The sequence below is a fragment of the Geotrypetes seraphini genome, chromosome 14 (genome assembly GCF_902459505.1).
Source record: "Geotrypetes seraphini chromosome 14, aGeoSer1.1, whole genome shotgun sequence".
Lineage (NCBI taxonomy): Eukaryota > Metazoa > Chordata > Amphibia > Gymnophiona > Dermophiidae > Geotrypetes > Geotrypetes seraphini.
In genome coordinates, this window is record NC_047097.1 from 71,338,065 (window position 1) to 71,355,662 (window position 17,598).

Here is a 17,598-nt window from a genome sequence, read left to right on the forward strand (position 1 = left end):
AGTTTGGTTTCTAATTATATTGATAGTGAATGTGCAAGAGAGAAATTTGCATATGCTGGGTCCTGAAAACTTAAACTGACTATAGAATTACCAGAATAAGCTGAGAAACCTTGAAGTAAGAGGAACTAGAGACATTGAGGAGCTTGTTGTGTTTTGTCTATTCAGAAGCTTGTGCTAGACAAGAGAGAAAATCGAGCACTAAATAACTAGCCAGATTGTGGGATGGCAGCAGACTTGTCTAAGTGACCCAGCCTGTTGCCTTAGATCACCTTTCTTACTTCCCCAGACTCCTTCGGAGAAAAGGAAGACTCGGGTTCCTGATAGTAGGGCCAGTGGCATAGTAAGGGAGGGGGTGGACTGCCACGGGCATCATCTTGGTGGGAGTGCCAGCACCTTCCCTCCCCCCCAGTACCTCTTTAAATCTTCACCAGTGTCAACAACTTCTCCGGCCTGCTGCTCACGCTGGCATTGGCTTTCTTTGTGATGTCATTTCCTGGTTTCAGAGGGGAGCCAGGCTAGCGCAAGCAGCAGGCTGGAGAAGCTGCTCATGCTGGTGAAGATTTAAAGAGGCACCGGGGAAGGGAGTGCATGAGTGTGGCAAGGAGGGCCCAGGTGGGCGCCACCACCTCAGGTGACTCCTACCTTCGCTATGCCCTCAGCTAAGACAGACTTGGGCAATTCCCGTCCTCGAGGGCCGGAACCCAATCAGGTTTTCAGGATTTCCCCAAAGAATATGCATTGAAAGCAGTGCATATTCATTGGGGAAATCCTGAAAACTCAATTGGATTCCAGCCTTCGAGGACCGGAGTTGCCCATGTCTGAGCTAGGGCCATTAAACTTTCTTCTAAACTAAGGAGGACCTGATGGTTGCCAGGCTGTTTCTTCTTTAGCAAAGGTCTGTATAGAAATACTGCAGCTTGTGACCATAGAGAACACAATTTGGTGGTCCTGCTACCAACACGGGCAAAGAGCAGTTGCACTTGAGTATTTTGAGATGCATTCCACTTCATTCACTTGTGATCCTCAAGCAGGATACTTGTTGGCCATGTTAAAAACTCCACGTTGGAAAGGAGCACAGAAAATTTATATTGACCCTCAAAATACAAATGCTATCAAAAGGCAGAGGAAAATTGTTCTTGGTAAGCTTAGTGATCAAAGAGGCACAACTTATTTAATATAGGGCATTGTAGAAGCAGATTACTGCAGTCTACTTCTAACTGGTCTCCCGCAGTGCCACATCTCCCCCTTGCAATCTGTGCAAAACTCTGCTTCACGACTCATCATCTACCAACCTCGCTACGCTCAGGTCGCCCTTCTCCTTAGATTACTTCACTGGCTCCCTATCTGCCTTCACATACAGTTCAAGCTCCTATTGCTGACCTACAAATGTTTTCATTCTGCTGCCCCTCAATATCTCTCCTCTCTTCTCTCTCCTTATACACCTCCCAGAGAACTCCGTTCCTCAGATCAGCTACTCTTAACTGTACCTTTCTGCTCCACTGCCAATTCCAGACTTTGTTCATTTCATCTAGCTGCCCCCTGTGCCTGGAATAAATTACCCGAGTTTGTCCACCAAGCCCCTTCCCTTATTTAAAAGCAAACTGAAAACCCACCTTTTTGATATAGCCTTCAATTCTACTCCCTACTTCCCTCTAACCCAGCCAGCAGATTAACTGTTCCCCTTAACTGTATCCACGACATCCTGTTTGTCTTGTCTATTTAGAATGTAAGCTCTTTCACGCAGGGACTTTCTAGTAGTAGTAATAGATGACCCTAATATGACTTGTCCATCACATCACTGAGAAGGAGAACAAAATGCTTTATATCTAACTTTGTGATCTTTTACAGTGCTATATATGAGAAATGAATACTGTAGCATCATATTTTAAGGATGATTAGTTTCCATCTTTATATTTCTCCCTTTGCATTTGATGTTTGATTCCCATTCCCTAGTCTTTACTTCTCCCTTCCCAAATTTCAAATGTTGGTGATAAAAACTGAGTCACGTTTTTACTATTTATTTATTTCGAGGAACTTTTTATACCACCTTGACATGACAAATTGCAGGTCAAAGTGGTTTCCAAAACTATTGATTTAAAACATATAAGGAAAAAAACTCCATTTAGCAGATAGGATGGATTAAAGCCATTCAGTCTTCACAAAAAGATAACAGAACATAACCAGGTAATTCTGCTCAACTCCGTTCATCCCAAGAGTTATGGTGGTTTTCTAGGAGCTGTAACTCTACTAATGCAGAAGAGGGAATTGGTGCCAAGGAAAGCTCTTTTGATTGATCACAACTAAATACTGATTTAAAAAAAATATGGATCACAGTGCACATCTCCCTCTGTTTAACCAAGTCCACTTTTACCAGAGGGGGAAAAAAGCTTAGAGGCCAGTATTAGACCCAAAGTGTTCATGAAGGAGATGGAAATGCTCTACTGCAGTAGACAAGAAGCCCTGAAAATAACTTACTGTACTAGAGGCCAATTTAATGGAGAAAGCTGGATTTATAATGAAAATGTTCTTTAGAGTCCTAACATTGCAAAGGGAAAAGAGGATGAGACTTTTTTATGGTTTACACAGGTACTTATTATGTATCTGGGGCAATGAACTACCCTCCTGCAAAAAATGTATGTTTCTTTGCTTTATTTACAGAATACCCAAAGGATAAGCAGTTCTCAATCTACACAGCCTCTTGCTACACCTGTGGTATCTGTGACTACTCCAAGCCTGCCTCCACAGGGATTGGTCTACTCGGCCATGCCTACTGCCTACAACACTGGTATGCAGCGCTTTTCCTTAGCAGTCTAATAGCTTTGTCTACTCCCCCCCCCAAAAAAAAAAAAAAAAAAATCCTTTTCATCCCGCTAGACCAGTCCAGACTGATGGATTATGTGGCCTTACCAGCAGATGGAGGTAAAGAAGCCAAAACATTGCAATTATATGGCCTGGAATGTGTGAGTATTTCTCTGCCTGGTGCAGCAGGAATTCTTCAGAGCAAGCTTGCTCCCCAGGATCCAATGCACGGCCTGCAGCCTTTGGATTGGTTCACAGACCTTTCACTAATGGGGCACATAAGGGTCCAATCCTCTGTAGCCCTGAGCTTAAACATGAAGATAGCTGGCAGGCTCCACTCCTTATTTGCACACTGCAAGTAAAAGAAACAAAAATGAGAGAGAGAGAAAATGGTTAAGGAGTGGAGATTCTGCCTGTTAATAATTAAAATATCTATCTACAAATAGAAGCTCTTAATTAGAAGCAATTGTGAGGCAAAGGGCTTCAGTTGAGGGGCGGCTCATCAGCGAGTCATCTGGAAGGATGCAAGTCATGTGGAAGCAAACCCCAAGATACTATCCAGCCTATCAAATTACCATATGTTCACGTAGATAACGCGCCCCCGTGTAAAACGCGCGAAAAACACAAATCTATGTACAGAAATTTTTATATACCGCGCACACCCGTATACCGCGCATGCTGCCCGACTCTCCTTTCGCCCGCCCCGACTCTCCTCTGGCCACCCCGACTCTTCTTTCGCCCGCCCCGACTCTCCTCTCCCCCTTGAAGTCCTGTCCCCACCCTGAAAGCCTAATGCCCCCTCCCCGACGTCCGATTCATCCCCCCCCCGCAGGACTGCTCGCACCCCCACCGCGAAGGACCACTCGCACGCACCCGCACCCCGAAGGACCGCTCGCACGCACCCGCACCCCCACCCTGAAGGACCGCTCGCACCCCCACAGGCTCTCGACCCCCCCCCATCATGTAGAAGCTCCTACCGGTGTCCTGCTGTTTCCTCTTGGCGGTCCCGACTCCCCGACACGATCGGGGCAAGAGGGAGCTCAAGCCCTCTTGCCCCAGCCAACCGTGGCACCCCCGACACGATCGGGGCAAGAGGGAGCTCAAGCCCTCTTGCCCCAGCCAACCGCGGCACCCCCGACACGATCGGGGCAAGAGGGAGCTCAAGCCCTCTTGCCCCAGCCAACCGCTGCACACCCGACACGATCGGGGCAAGAGGGAGCTCAAGCCCTCTTGCCCCAGCCAACCGCGGCACCCCTGACACGATCGGGGCAAGAGGGAGCTCAAGCCCTCTTGCCCCCCCGACTCCCCAACACGATCGTGGCAAAAGGGAGCCCAAGCCCTCTTGCCCCGCCGACTCCCCAACTCCCCGACAATATCGGGCAAGGAGGGAGCCCAAGTCCTCCTGGCCCTGGCGACCCCCCCCCCCGCTAGTTGTTCGGGCCAGGAGGGAGCCCAAACCCTCCTGGCCACGCGACCCCCTACCCCCACCCCGCACTACATTACGGGCAGGAGGGATCCCAGGCGGGACCTAAGGCTCCCGGGCCTATTCTGATTGGCCCAGGCGCCTTAGGCCCCACCAGTAGGCGGAGCTTTGGGACGAATGGGCCAATCCAGCCTCATTCCGTCGTTGGCTGCCTGCCGGACAGGCGGGTTTGGCTCCCGTCTGTCCGGCCAACTACACAAAGGTAAGGGGGGTGGGGGTGTCGTGGGGGTCGGCCAGGGGGGTCGCGGGTCGGCTGGGGGGGCGGTCGGAGGTTCTTGGGGGAACGGTCGTTGGGAGGGGGGTTTGCGTCGAGGGCAGGAGGGCCTGGGATCCCTCCTGCCCGTAATGTAGTGCGGGGTGGGGGTAGGGGGTCGCGTGGCCAGGAGGGTTTGGGCTCCCTCCTGGCCCGAACAACTAGCGGGGGGGGGCCGCCAGGGCCAGGAGGACTTGGGCTCCCTCCTTGCCCGATATTGTCGGTGAGTTGGGGAGTCGGCGGGGCAAGAGGGCTTGGGCTCCCTTTTGCCCCGATCGTGTCGGGGGTGCCGCGTTTGGCTGGGGCAAGAGGGCTTGAGCTCCCTCTTGCCCCGATCGTGTCGGGTGTCGGGACCGCCAAGAGGAAGCAGCAGGACACCGGTAGGAGCTTCTACATGATGGGGGGGGGGGGTCGGGAGGCTGTGGGGGTGCGGGTGGGAGTGCGTGCGAGCGGTCCTTCGGGGTGGGGGTGCGAGCGGTCCTGTGGGGGGTGAATCGGACGTCGGGGGGGGGGGGACTATGTAAAAAAAAATTTGTACAACGCGCTCACGCGTATAACGTGCGAGGATATGCGCGGTACGTAAAAACCACATTTAACGCGCGCGTTATATGCGAGAAAATACGGTAGAAGGTTCTAGAGGTTCTGCTTACATTTCAGGTGCCCCATCAGTTCTGAAGTCTATTCTGGTGGTCCTTTCCTTGGGCTTTTTCATATCTGGTTTCTTTCTTTTCGAATTGGATTCACATTTACAAAATCATTTTACAAAATCATTTGTGTGGGTTTTAGCGCCGGCCACGACAGTAACAGCTCCCATGCTTATAGGAATTCTGTGAGCGTCAGTGCTAATGGGGGATTGACTCCTACGTTTTCAGAAAATGTGGCTTTTTCATCAGATCTTTAAAGTTTTATAGTTAATTTATATCCTTCTTATTTTACATTGGTTTTAATATTCTATATCTTCTATTTTATCAATTTGGTATGTCTATTTTGTAATGATTTCATTATGTATAGGATTGTTTTGTCTTTTTTAGGGTACATTTTTGCTTATGATTTTTTTTTTTAAATGATGATTCTTTCATTATACATGATCACACTTGCTTGATATACAGTGTACTGTATAATGTTTGTGCATTAGTTCTAGAAGATTATAAAAGATAGAACCATTATTCAAACAGAACTGATCTCTCCTTTTTGAAATCACATTTCTGGTTTATTTTTTCATCTTTTCCCTTGTTTTCAGATTACTCGCTCACTAGTGCAGACCTGTCAGCCCTACAAGGATTTAACTCCCCAGGAATGTTGTCTCTAGGACAGGTATCCGCTTGGCAACAGCACCACTTAGGACAGACAGCCCTCAGTTCTCTTGTGTAAGTAAGATTGATTAAATTGCAGATGCTGCAGCCACTCTACTTTGGTTGCAAAGAAATACTGTGGAAAAAGAAAGATGATATTACTCCTTGTATCATCATAATTACGTCACTCAAGCATTTGAGGTGTGGACATCAATGGAGGTAGTAGTGAATGGGAACTAAAATAGAGAAGTGCATCAAACAAGAATGAAATCAGGATGCCAAGATTCCATAGTGGCAAAGCAATGAACATAGTAATATAGTAAATGGCAGCAGATAAAGGCCCAAAGAAAGAGAAAAGGCTTGCCTTCTTGTGGAAGGACCAACAAAAAGAGATTGGTTGACTAGGACATCTCTCTTGCCAATAAAGACCAGCATGCAGGATAGTGATCAGAGCCAGAAGAATGCAAGGACACAGAGAATTGACCTCTCTATATATCATTAATGTGCATAAGCTTTAAATAAACAGGATCTGAACTATGATTTACAGGTGCGTGTGTGTGTTTGTACATTGTGTATACACACACACACACACAATATACTCGTAAGAAAGAGTTGATGCGATCTAAATATTTTTAGATACCATAAATATCCAAGAAATGAAAGGATGGTGAATATATATAATGAGAGATTTCAAACAGAGACCACGAGCTGATTAAAATCCTTCACTTTGGGTTCTCTCAGGTGAAATGCGTTAGAACCCATCACAAAAAAAGACACAAAGCAAAGATAAAAAGCTAAGTTTTCACTAATTTGATTTAATATAGTACTTGATTTAATAGAGTACTTGGAGGGCCGCAGAAAAAATAGTTAATGTCTTATTAAAGAAATGACAATTTTGCATAAGGTAAAACTCTTTATAGTTTATATATCTTTCCTTTTAACTGTTAAAGGAAACTGTTAAAGGAAAGTTTTATAAACTATAAAGAGTTTAACCTCATGCAAAATTGTCATTTCTTTAATAAGACATTAACTATTTTTTTCTGCAGCCCTCCAAGTACCAACAAATCCAAAATGTGGCCCCGCAAAGGGTTTGAGTTTGAGACCACTGATCTAGGAAGAGTCAGAAGAACCTGCTCTCAAAACCGAGGTCCCAAAAGCGGCATCAGACCGAGCCGCCACATTCACTCGGAAAAACCGGGTAAAGATATAAAGAGGACCGAGTAGCTGCCCTACAAATTTAATCGGGATGAATTGTGCGAGACTCTTCCCATGATGCAGCAACACTTCTAGGCAAGTGGGCTTTAAAAGAAACCAGCTGCTGCTTACCATTCAAATCCATTGAGCGAGCGAGGAGTTGAATGCTGGCCGACCATGGCAAGATGCAGCAATAAGGACAAAAAGGTGATCAAAGAGCCTGAAATCATTAGCCCTCCCCAAATAGTGGAGCAAGACTCTCTTGACATCCAACTTGCGCAAGATCTGATCCTTCCGTTCCGAGCCTGTGGAATAAAACGCAGGCAAACGAACATCCTGGTTGATGTGGAAGGCAGAACCACCTTCAGTAGAAAGGAAGGTATAATACAGAGAACAACCCCCGCGTCCGTGATACGGAGAAAGGGCTCCCTGCACGAATGAGCCTGAAGCTCTTAAATAAGCTGTGCCAAGACAATGGTGACCAGAAAAACATTCTTGATCGCCGGATCCAGAAGAGCAGCATCCTTCAGTGGCTTAAATGGGGCTTCTCCAAGGCCTTGAAGAACGATGTAAGATGCAAGGGAGATCACAAACAAAGTGCCCCTCTCATAAACCTGGTCACATCTAAATGAGCAGTAAGCAAAATAGCGCCTCTGTATGCTCTAAGGCACGAAAAGCCTGCAACCAGAACTTTAAGGTAGGCCACCACTAAATCCTTCTTTTGGCCCACCTGAAGAATAGCTTGGACCACTGAAATGGAGCCCTCTCAGGCTCCACCTGGTCTTTAGCACACCACTTCTGGAAAGCCTTCCAGGCTTTGGCATAAGAAGCCATAGTAAGAGGGTTTCTTTGAGTGCAAAAGAGTCATAATAACTACGTTTGAATAACTGCACTGCATCAAGACTAAGCTCTCTAGAGCCATGTCGTAAGGCCAAATCGCCATGGGTTCTCCACGGGCACCTGTCCCCAACTGAGAAGGTAGCGATGAAGAGGGAGCTGATGTGTCTTGTCCTGCTGCAGATGGATGAGATTCACATACCACAGGTGACGAGGCCAATCCAGAGCCACCAGAATCACAAGGCCGGAAAGCATTGCTATCCAGCAGATAAACCAACTGACTACAGGCCATGGAGGGAACACGTACAGGAGCTCGTGAGCTGGCCAGGGCTGAACAAGGTGTCCAACCTTAGGCTTCCGCGTTGTTTGTCAACTGAAAAAGTGCCTGGCCTTCAAGTTCACTGCTGAAGCCACCAAGTGCACCTGGGGCTGACCCCAGCACTGTACAATCAGATGCCTTTCATGAGAGGAATCATTCTCCTGGGTCCAGGACCTGTCAGCTGAGGAAGTCTGCCTGAACATTGATGACCCTGGCCACATGGGCCACCGAGAGAGAGACAGAAGATGTGCTTCCGCCCAGTGGAACAAAATGCGAGGGAGCACTGCTTGCGCCCCCTGATGATTTATGTATGCCACCGCCATGAAGGGACTGGAGAGTGAGTAACGCCAGCCGAACTGCCCAAAGCTCTAGATGATTGATTGACCAACGTTTCTGATGAGGAGACCACTGCCCCTGAATGGAGTGGTCCCTGCAGTGAGCACCCCAACCCAACAGGCTGGCATCCATCATAAGAGTCATCCACTCAGAAATCTGAAAAAGCCAGCCCTGGCAGACAGCCTCCCCTGAAGCCACCAGCTCAAGCTGCTGCGAGCTGGCATCGTCCAGGGGAGTGGCATCTGAAGGGAATGATGCTGCGGAGACAACCGAGAGAGGAAAGACTCCTGCAAATGGCAAATGTGTTCTCTGGCCCAGGAGACCGCCTCCAAGGCTACCATTGACTCCAGAACCTGCATATAATGCCAGGACATGGGAGCCAGATGGTCCAGTAGGTCTCTGATCTGTTGTTGAAGTTTCTGTCTGCGTGCCTCGGGAAGAAACACATGACCCTGTCTGGTGTCGAAGAAAAGGCCCAGATGCGCCAGGGACTGAGAGGGCATCAAGTGGCTCTTTGTGAAGTTGCCAATGCCTGCAGCAGATACACTACCGTCTCCACTGCACTTTTGCACTCCTGACAAGATGGAACCAGGATCAAACAATCGTCCAAAAAAGGAAGGACCTGGACTCCCTGCCGACGGAGAAAAGCTGCCACAACTACCATCACCTTGGTGAAAGTGCGGGGCGCTGTCACAAGACCAAAGGGCAGAGCTGCAAACTGGAAATGCTGTTGCAGAACATGGAAAACGCAGAAACCTCTGATACTCTGGGTAGATTGGAATATGGAGGTAAGCCTCTGTGAGATCCAAGGATGGCAGAAACTCTCCTGGAGAGACAGCAGCTGTTGCAAGAAACGGTTGACCGACTTTAGATCCAGAATGGGTCTCCAATCCTCCAAGCCTTTCTGTGGCTCTCTTCAGCATGATGGCTGAAACGTCTGTTCTTTCTACACAGAAGCAGCAAGACCCAGAAAACTGCTACAGGTACAATCATGATGCCAGCTGCGGAAGCCTAAGAAAACAAGTGTTTCTCAACTCGGTCCTGGAGTCCCCCCTTACCAGTCAGGTTTTCAGGATATCCACAATGAATATGCATAAACTTGATTTGCATAAACTGCCTCCATTATATGCAAATTTCTTTCATGCATATTCATTGTGGATATAAGAACATAAGAAAACCTGACTGGCAAGGGGGGACTCCAGGACCCAGTTGAGAAACACTGGTCTACACTTCCAAAATAAACATGCGTGACTTAACATGAGGTGTATTTCGGCAACAGTGCCTGTGTTAAGAGTCCAAGTGCACTAATATGATAAAAGACAAATCATAAATGTCAGAACAACCCAGACATTTTGTAAATAGGAGACAAGTAAGAATATTCCTGAAAGGACAGGATGACGATAAGCAGCAGCAGTTCTACAATAACTTTAAACTTCAAGGATTAGATTGTTTCTGTCAGGATTTTCCTTTCTTTTTTTGACCTCACTTTGTTACTTGTCGTCATGATCTTTATCTGGTGACATTACTTGTATAGCTGCATATTTGAAGATGAAGGGCTGTCCCTTAAAGTTAGAATCTGGGAAAGCTGGCTTAGCACTTCATGTGTTTGTCATGAAATAGCAAAGATTTTACAGTAGAGCTGGTTTTCCCATAACTGATGTATTGGAAAATGCAATAACTTTCTAGCAGCTCCTAGATACAAACATTTCTTCTCTGGGATCTTTTGTCCCTTTATATAGGGCATGTTTCAGGTTTGCCACCTTGCAATAAGCAAGATTTTGTTTCAATCTAAGGTTAGTATGTCTTTTTGTTTATTTTTATAGTGCTGGAGGCCAGTTATCTCAGGGTTCAAACTTGTCCGTTAACACCAACCAAAACCTCAACATCAAGTCTGAACCAATATCACCACCTCGGGAACGCATGACACCGTCAGGATTCACAGCTCAGCAGCAGTCACGACATGAAATGGGTCGCTCTCCTGGAGAGAGTCTGAGCAGTTCCAGCAGTTCTTACGATGGCAGTGATCGGGAAGAGCCACGAAATGATTTCCATTCAACTCTCCTGCTTGGTAGACCTCCAGCTTCGGATGATAGGGAGAGCCCCTCAGTCAAGCGAATGAGGACGGACACATGGGTGACGTAAGCTTCCAGAGTCATCATGATCCTTAGCTGGGTTATCACAATGGACTCTTTTGATGTATCCGTTTATAAATAAACATGTTAAAAAATGTATATGTATATACACATACAGCTATACATGCATATATCTTGATGTACACGTGTGTGTGTGTGTGTGTATGTATGTATTACACACAAAATCATCAGGTACTTACTGCAAACTCTGGTGTATATTTTTAGATGTTACATGGTTGAAAAAGACAAATATCCATAGACTTTGGTCTGACATTTATTTGGGCTTTTTTATTACTATTTACTATTAGCAGAAATCCGTTGAAACGATATCTAATCCAACCACAGTGGCTTACTAGTGGGAAGAGGGGTTTACTTTTCCAGTCCTGTATCACCTCTCCACATATATTCCAATTGTGTGGCTCACTAGGAAACTTCTGTAGCACCAGAGTGAAACTACCAGGAAACAAAGAAAGCAATACTGTATATAGAATGGGTTGCGTATTAAGTAACCTGGCCTGGGATCCTATTGCATAGGGATGCATGGGAAGGACTGATACTATATTTAAAAAAAATGTTTGCACGTCCAGAGGGAAAGAGTCAAAGAAATAAAATTTAGCTATAAAAATTATAAGAGCAAGAAAAAGGTAATAAAGAACATGCATGAGCTAGACAGATATTAGCCTAGAAAGGAAAATACAGAGAATAAAAATACAAATTAATATATTAAGCTAGAATTGGAATATGTTAAAAAAGTTATTAAAGTTCATATCTTAAAAGAAGAAAATAGGAAAAGTTTTAGCTTGTGTATATTTTAGATTAAAAACACAATATACCCCATATAAATTGGTGGCTATATATAGTTATATACTTTTGAACACATTCTGCTATAAATTATTTATATAAGCCAAAGCTATATGTTGTAACTTTTTTTTTTTTTATTTTGTAGCAAATATTTTTTTATGTGCGTTTGTGTGTGTGTTTTTCAAAGGATGAAGAAAGCAATCAAATCAAAAGAAAAAAAAATAGCAGCGAGAACCTTGGAAATAAAAAGCCATGAACACTTCTTCTTTTATATGTAAATTAAAAGTTGAGCCAAACTCCTTTGTGTAAATAGCAGCAAAGATATTAGTATCTGCATATTGTGTCTTCACTAGATTAAAAAGTATGTTTTATGGATTGTCGCCAACTTGAAGAAAACAGGCGGAATCCTAGAAGAAAGTGTCACTTTTTAAAATATTTACTGTTTTATTAAATATGCTGTAGTATTTTGGGATTTTAATTATTACTCCTATTCCTGGTTTTTTATCGGGCTATATCATAGATTTCTGTCCCTCTTCGGTGAACCTGTGCTGTCCAAGTGGTTGGCTCTGTGCTGTTGGCTGCACCTTCTTGCCACATTTAGCTATCTCTGTATGTATATATACGCACTTAGAAAACTCAGAAAAGTACATTATACATCAATATAAAATGTCGTAATGTTTTTTTTAAACATAAGGGCTTTCTATGAGAGAGGTAGTATTAGTTTGATTAGAGGAGGTTAACTGCAGTTCAATACTGCATGCGACAGCAAGATGAGAAAAGGTTTTGAAGTAATTAACCAAAAGAAAAATGAAATTCATACAAAACTAAGTAGAACAAATCTTCTCCAGAAATGGATTTGAACAAAGCAAGCCCCTTCCCTGTAGGTGCTTCAGGGGATGCAGTCCAGAGCATCCTAGAATGAACCTTCCTGAGCTCTTACTGCCTCATAGCTGTGTCTGAGACTATACCAGAATGGAAACGCCTCTGCTCATACTTTTCTGCTTTGCAAGTTTGAAAGAAGAGGTTGAAAGAGGTTCAGCATGTCTAAACTTCTGCTTCTTACTAGGGCTACAGGAAGATTAAAAAATTTTAATTGTGATTAATATGTAAGATATATTTTTAAAGAAAATGCAACAAACACACAATACTTGTTTATCTGTTGTTTCCTTTCTCTCTTTCATGTACTACCTAGTCCCCCATTTCCTTTCTCTGTACTCGCTCCTTTCAGCTCTATCCTGGTTTCTCCTTTCTCTTGTCTTCTCTTTTCCCCACTCACCTCCTCATATCCAGTATCTTTCTCCCTACCTCTGTGCATCCAGTTCCCCCTTCTAATCCTCAGTCCCCTCATTGGATCTCTCTCTTCCCTCCCTTCCTTGCTCACCCTCCTTTTCTACCTTCCATAAATGCAGTACCTCTTGCCCTCTCTGCCCCCCTGAGTCCACTGCTTCTTTCCTCCCCTGTCCCCCATGTACCACATCTATCCCTCCTTCCTCCCCTCAATGCAGCTCCTTTCTCCCCCCTTGCCCCAAGTCCAGCATTCCCCCCTCAGTTTAGCAACTTTCTCTCTCCTTGCAATCCCCCCCAATGTAGCAACTCTCATCCCCCTTGCCCCCCCCGATGTAGCAACCCCCCTCCCTCCTTGCTCCCTCAGATTACCTTGTCTGTGTTGGGACCCGGTGTTGCTCCAGGTCTGAAAGAGGCTGTGATGTCGGTGCTGCCACTGGCTCTATCGGACCCCAGAAAAAGGAAGTTACATCAGAGCTTGATCAGGCAGAGCTAGCGATAGCTTGGACACACTGCTGCCAACCCAGAGGAGTGGTGGGTCCTAACGTTAATTGCAATTAATTTTTGTAACCACCATTAAAGATTTAGTGCCTTAATTGTGTTAACATGCTAAATCTCCAGCCCTACTTATTACCTAATAATTCTATGCATATAGGTCATGCAGACAGACAAAAAATACTGCAACAGAGTGACATAGTCTTTATTGATCCAAGTAAAACATTCAACCGAAGTTGGAGATCAGCACTTCTGCCTAGATCATTACTTCTGATCTTCAATCTTATAGCCTCCAGAATAACCATATTTATCCTTTCCTTAGACTAAATATGTGGAGGGACATAATCAAAACATACATCTAAGTCCGATTTGGATGTAGGGTGCTACTCGCCCAAAGTCGGCAGGGCACAAATGTCCATTCTTGAAAAATACATTTAAAATATACTTTTTTCGAAAATCGTCCATCTGTACTTCCAGGCGTTTGATCATCCAGACCGCCACCACATCTATATTTACACCACATTCTCGTCCAAATATTCGTCCAAGTCCCAAACGCCCAGAACAAGACCTTTTGGATGTGAGAGGGACTAGCAGTGTGATGGACTGGCCACTCAGACATGGCAACAAGAGCAGTAGGGCACCTTATAGGGCACTGCTGTGAACTTCACAAAAAGTGTGCCACATAAACATTTCACCAGAACTCCCATATAAGTAATGGTGAGCACCCCCCAAAACCCACTATACCCTCCTGTCCACAACCCCAATAGCTCTTATGGCTGCAGGTAGCACCTATATGGGAGTACAGTAGGGTTTAGGGGGTTTGGGTGGGCTCACATTTTCCACCATGAATGTAGTGATTTATGGGCCAGGTCCTCCTCTCTGTGGTTCAATATCCCACCCCCCAGGCTACTCAAGAGACCTCTGTGCAGCTCTACTAGGCTTTCCTATAGCAGATGCTGATGTTCCGGAGACAGGTATGTATGTTTTTATTCCTATTTTTATGGCGGTGTGAGGGGGTCAGTGATCACTGGGAGAGTGTGTGGGGGTCTGTACTTTGTGTCTGCAGTGGTTATCTGGTGAGTTTGGATACCTTCTGGGCACTTAGACCTTGTTTTAGATCGCCTAAGTTCCGTTCAGGCAGCCTCATAAAACTGATTATCCCTGCAGTACGACTAAGTCTAGATTGGCCCACATCCTGCCCTCACCTCCAAAAATGTCCCTTTCAGCATTGGGCACACAGTGGCATTCAGAGGCCTAAAATGTCTCTGGATACGTCTAAAAAAAACCAGTTTTGATTATCAGCATTTGGACGACCTGACTTTTAGTTCATCCAAGTGCTGACTTGGGGGCAGGTTTTTGGACATATTTCCGTTTCGATTATGAGCCACATAACGTCTTTGTCATACATATTCATTGAGCACTTCCTGAAGGGCATGAAGACTGAAATTTTAAGTAAATCAAGAGTAGTCTTGAGATTGTCTGCAGTGATGAGCGTACAAAGTTCATACCCAGAATAAGAAACAAATTAATTTCCATGTCCTAGTTATCCTGAAATCCATATTTTGTGAAGCCCCGAAGGACTGTATTTACACAACCTGAACTATATCTCAGTTCCTTTTCTCTTTCCTTCCCATATTATTTGCTACCATAAACTTCAGTGTATGTAGCAATAAGAGATTTCTCCATTGCTACTATGAAAGGTCAGTATAATCTCATTTTCTTAGTAATTTAAGAGACTAGATATGTGCACTGTTCCCAATCCATTTCTCAAGTAGCTCAAGAAATCTATTTTTTTTTTTTCAGGATTCCTACAATGAATATTCATGAATATGTTTGCATATTGCCATGAGAACCAAACTTATTGAGTGTTCCTGGGAATTGAAATTAGAAAGCAGTGGGGTAATGAAGTTTTGTTGTTGGGCTCACCCAACAGATCTGATAAAACATATTTTTCAAATTACTTGGTCTAAGAACTAGATTGACATGTGATTTGTTTCTCAAGTATGTTCATTGTGAGCATCCTGAAAACGATACTGCCTATGCTGGTCTGAGAACCATCGGGGTCATATTTGATGAGTACTGGATGTTTCATAATATATAAAGAAATAATATTAATTCCAAAGGGTGGGCAGACGTATCATTCTCCAGGTGTGCATTCATAGCTTCATAATAATCAATTCACATCTGAACATCTAATCATCATGATGAGCTAAAGCGCTTTCTCTTTTAGTATGAAGAAACAAACATAAAATTAAAAAACAGTTCATATAAATAGTCCAAAAATATTTAGCTTGTAAACAAATATTATCCAGTCTTTAGACAGAAAAATGATGGTGCTCCTTTTCGAAGTAGATGGCCATCTCAAAATGACCAAAGAAAGTCCATCTGCCCAAAACATCCAAATCGTAAGTTTTGAAAGGCAGAATTTGGACGTTTTACACTGCGGTTTGTCCAAACAGCAAGGGTGTAGGTTTTAGACAGAATTAGGGAGGGCCTAGAAATAGGACGTCTTTCAGCAATAATTTAGGATGGGAAGTCCAAGCCAAAAAAGGACTTTTTATCTACACCTGTTTCAGTCACATCCAGAGTACAAAAGGGTGCCCTGATTTCAGTTTGACCCCCCCCTCACAACCACCCTAAGAAGTGAAAGTGATGGTAGATTCCAGGCTCTATGAAAGTCTCAGGTATTATGGCATTCCTAATAAAGCAACCTTCCCCTAAATATAAAAGTTGATGAATTAGAGAAATACTTTCTTTGGAGGGGTTTTCTTTATTTCTAATCTCTATGTTCGCATTATCTTTTAATAGAAATCATTAGTGAACCACCTATGAAATCCAAAATATCGGGTCATCCAGTCACCTCATTGGGAACCTGAGGCATCTATGCTAAATAAGCTAAGTTCATAGAAAGCCCTTGGAACCCATAAGTAGTGGCTAAATGATATTTCAGCCTTTAAGATGGAGATTGGGATTGCAAAAGAAAGACTAATGCTCTATAAAAAATAAGCAAGAAGAAATATAAATTTAGAGTACTGTATAGTCAGTATAGGGGGATAAAAAAGAACCAGTGATAGCCTGCAATAGGCAGCTTGTGACAGACACTTGAGGTTTCTAGATCCCCATATAATATATATGACTCATGGTTCACTAATGATTTCTATTATAAGACAGAGTCAGATAATGCAAACATAGAGATTAGAAATAAAGAAAAAAACAAAGAAAGTATTTCTCTAATTCGTCAACTTTTATATTTAGGGGAAGGTTGTCATTAGACTGGTTCTGGAATAGGTATAGTGATATTCCTAATAAAGCAGCAAAGGGAGTGTAAGCAGTAGCTTAGTGGACTCTGAACAACGGGACCTACTGTAACTATCTCTATAAATATGTGAGTCCTGGAACGCAGAAATATTGACCTAGATTTATAAGACACCTGCAGGCAAAGTAGGTTTTTAAGTGTGTTTCTGGAGGGTTCCGTGTAACACATAAATGGATTAAGGTGTCATTTGTACCTGGGTCCTGTTCCTCTACTCTGCAGGGACGTCGATGGCATTTTTGTACAAATAATGCTAGTCAGATGTTTAGCCATTCGTGTTTGAACATTTCATTTTGGAAAATAGTTGTTCATTTGAGAAGGATGTTCTTGTGCTGAAAACAAGAAAGCCTGATGGTTTTTCTGTTTGAAAATGGGTAGGAGGTAGACTTTTTTTTTCTTTTGGATGTTATGAGCAGGATGTCCCAGTTCTGACTTGGATGTTCTTTTGAAAATGCCCCTCCACACGTGGCAGTGTGTGTGTGTGTGTTGTGGCAATGTGTTCCTGCTGTTTCTGTCTGTTGAAGATATCATGGGTGGTAGTTGGTGCCCTTTTTTGTATACATTTGTGAATGGTTGCACTGAAATTGACTGACTCCTGAGGCAGGCGCTCTGCATCGAGTCTTTTTACTGGATGCCCCCCATACACACACTGTTGCTTTCTTTTTTTTTTTTTTTGCCTTGTCTTCTCTTGGGGGGGGGGGTTCTTTTATTGTTTTTGGCAATGTTGCCTCTGACATATTTGGCCAGGACTGACTTTATCATCAAGAAGACTGTATCAAACAAGCTTCCCCCCACCCCATAAAGAAAAAAGAGAAAGAGAAAAATATGAGTAGCGAGTAAATTTTCACTCTGTCCATACTTTGAAATTAATATTTTTTCCTGAGTGTTTTATATGTTGTATATGCTTGAGCTCAGATTGTGTGTGATTTATTTGCCATTGTTTCTAATTTTTCACGTCTTTAGTGCTGGGTAACATTTAACTATGTGTCTGTTTACAGTAGAAACCCTGAAGTGTATTCTTGGGCCTGTAACACACGTTTTATATCCAGGAAGTTTAGTA

The 17,598-nt window shown here is 43.9% G+C and overlaps 1 protein-coding gene across 11 annotated transcripts in view; it reads left to right on the forward strand.

Moving 5' to 3' along the window:
• The window catches only part of MEF2A (myocyte enhancer factor 2A), a 123,516-nt gene extending 109,638 nt beyond the window's left edge, over nucleotides 1-13,878 (forward strand). For 9 of the 11 annotated variants that reach the window (XM_033919918.1, XM_033919922.1, XM_033919929.1 and 6 more), the window contains 3 exons: nucleotides 2,659-2,785; nucleotides 5,776-5,902; nucleotides 10,337-13,878. In XM_033919918.1, coding sequence (XP_033775809.1) covers nucleotides 2,659-2,785; nucleotides 5,776-5,902; nucleotides 10,337-10,655 — 573 coding nt within the window. In that variant the 3' untranslated portion in view covers nucleotides 10,656-13,878. The remainder of the gene's footprint in view (nucleotides 1-2,658; nucleotides 2,786-5,775; nucleotides 5,903-10,336) is intronic. The other 2 variants (XM_033919928.1, XM_033919926.1) reach the window with 1 other exon arrangement.
• Nucleotides 13,879-17,598: the final 3,720 nt, after the last annotated feature.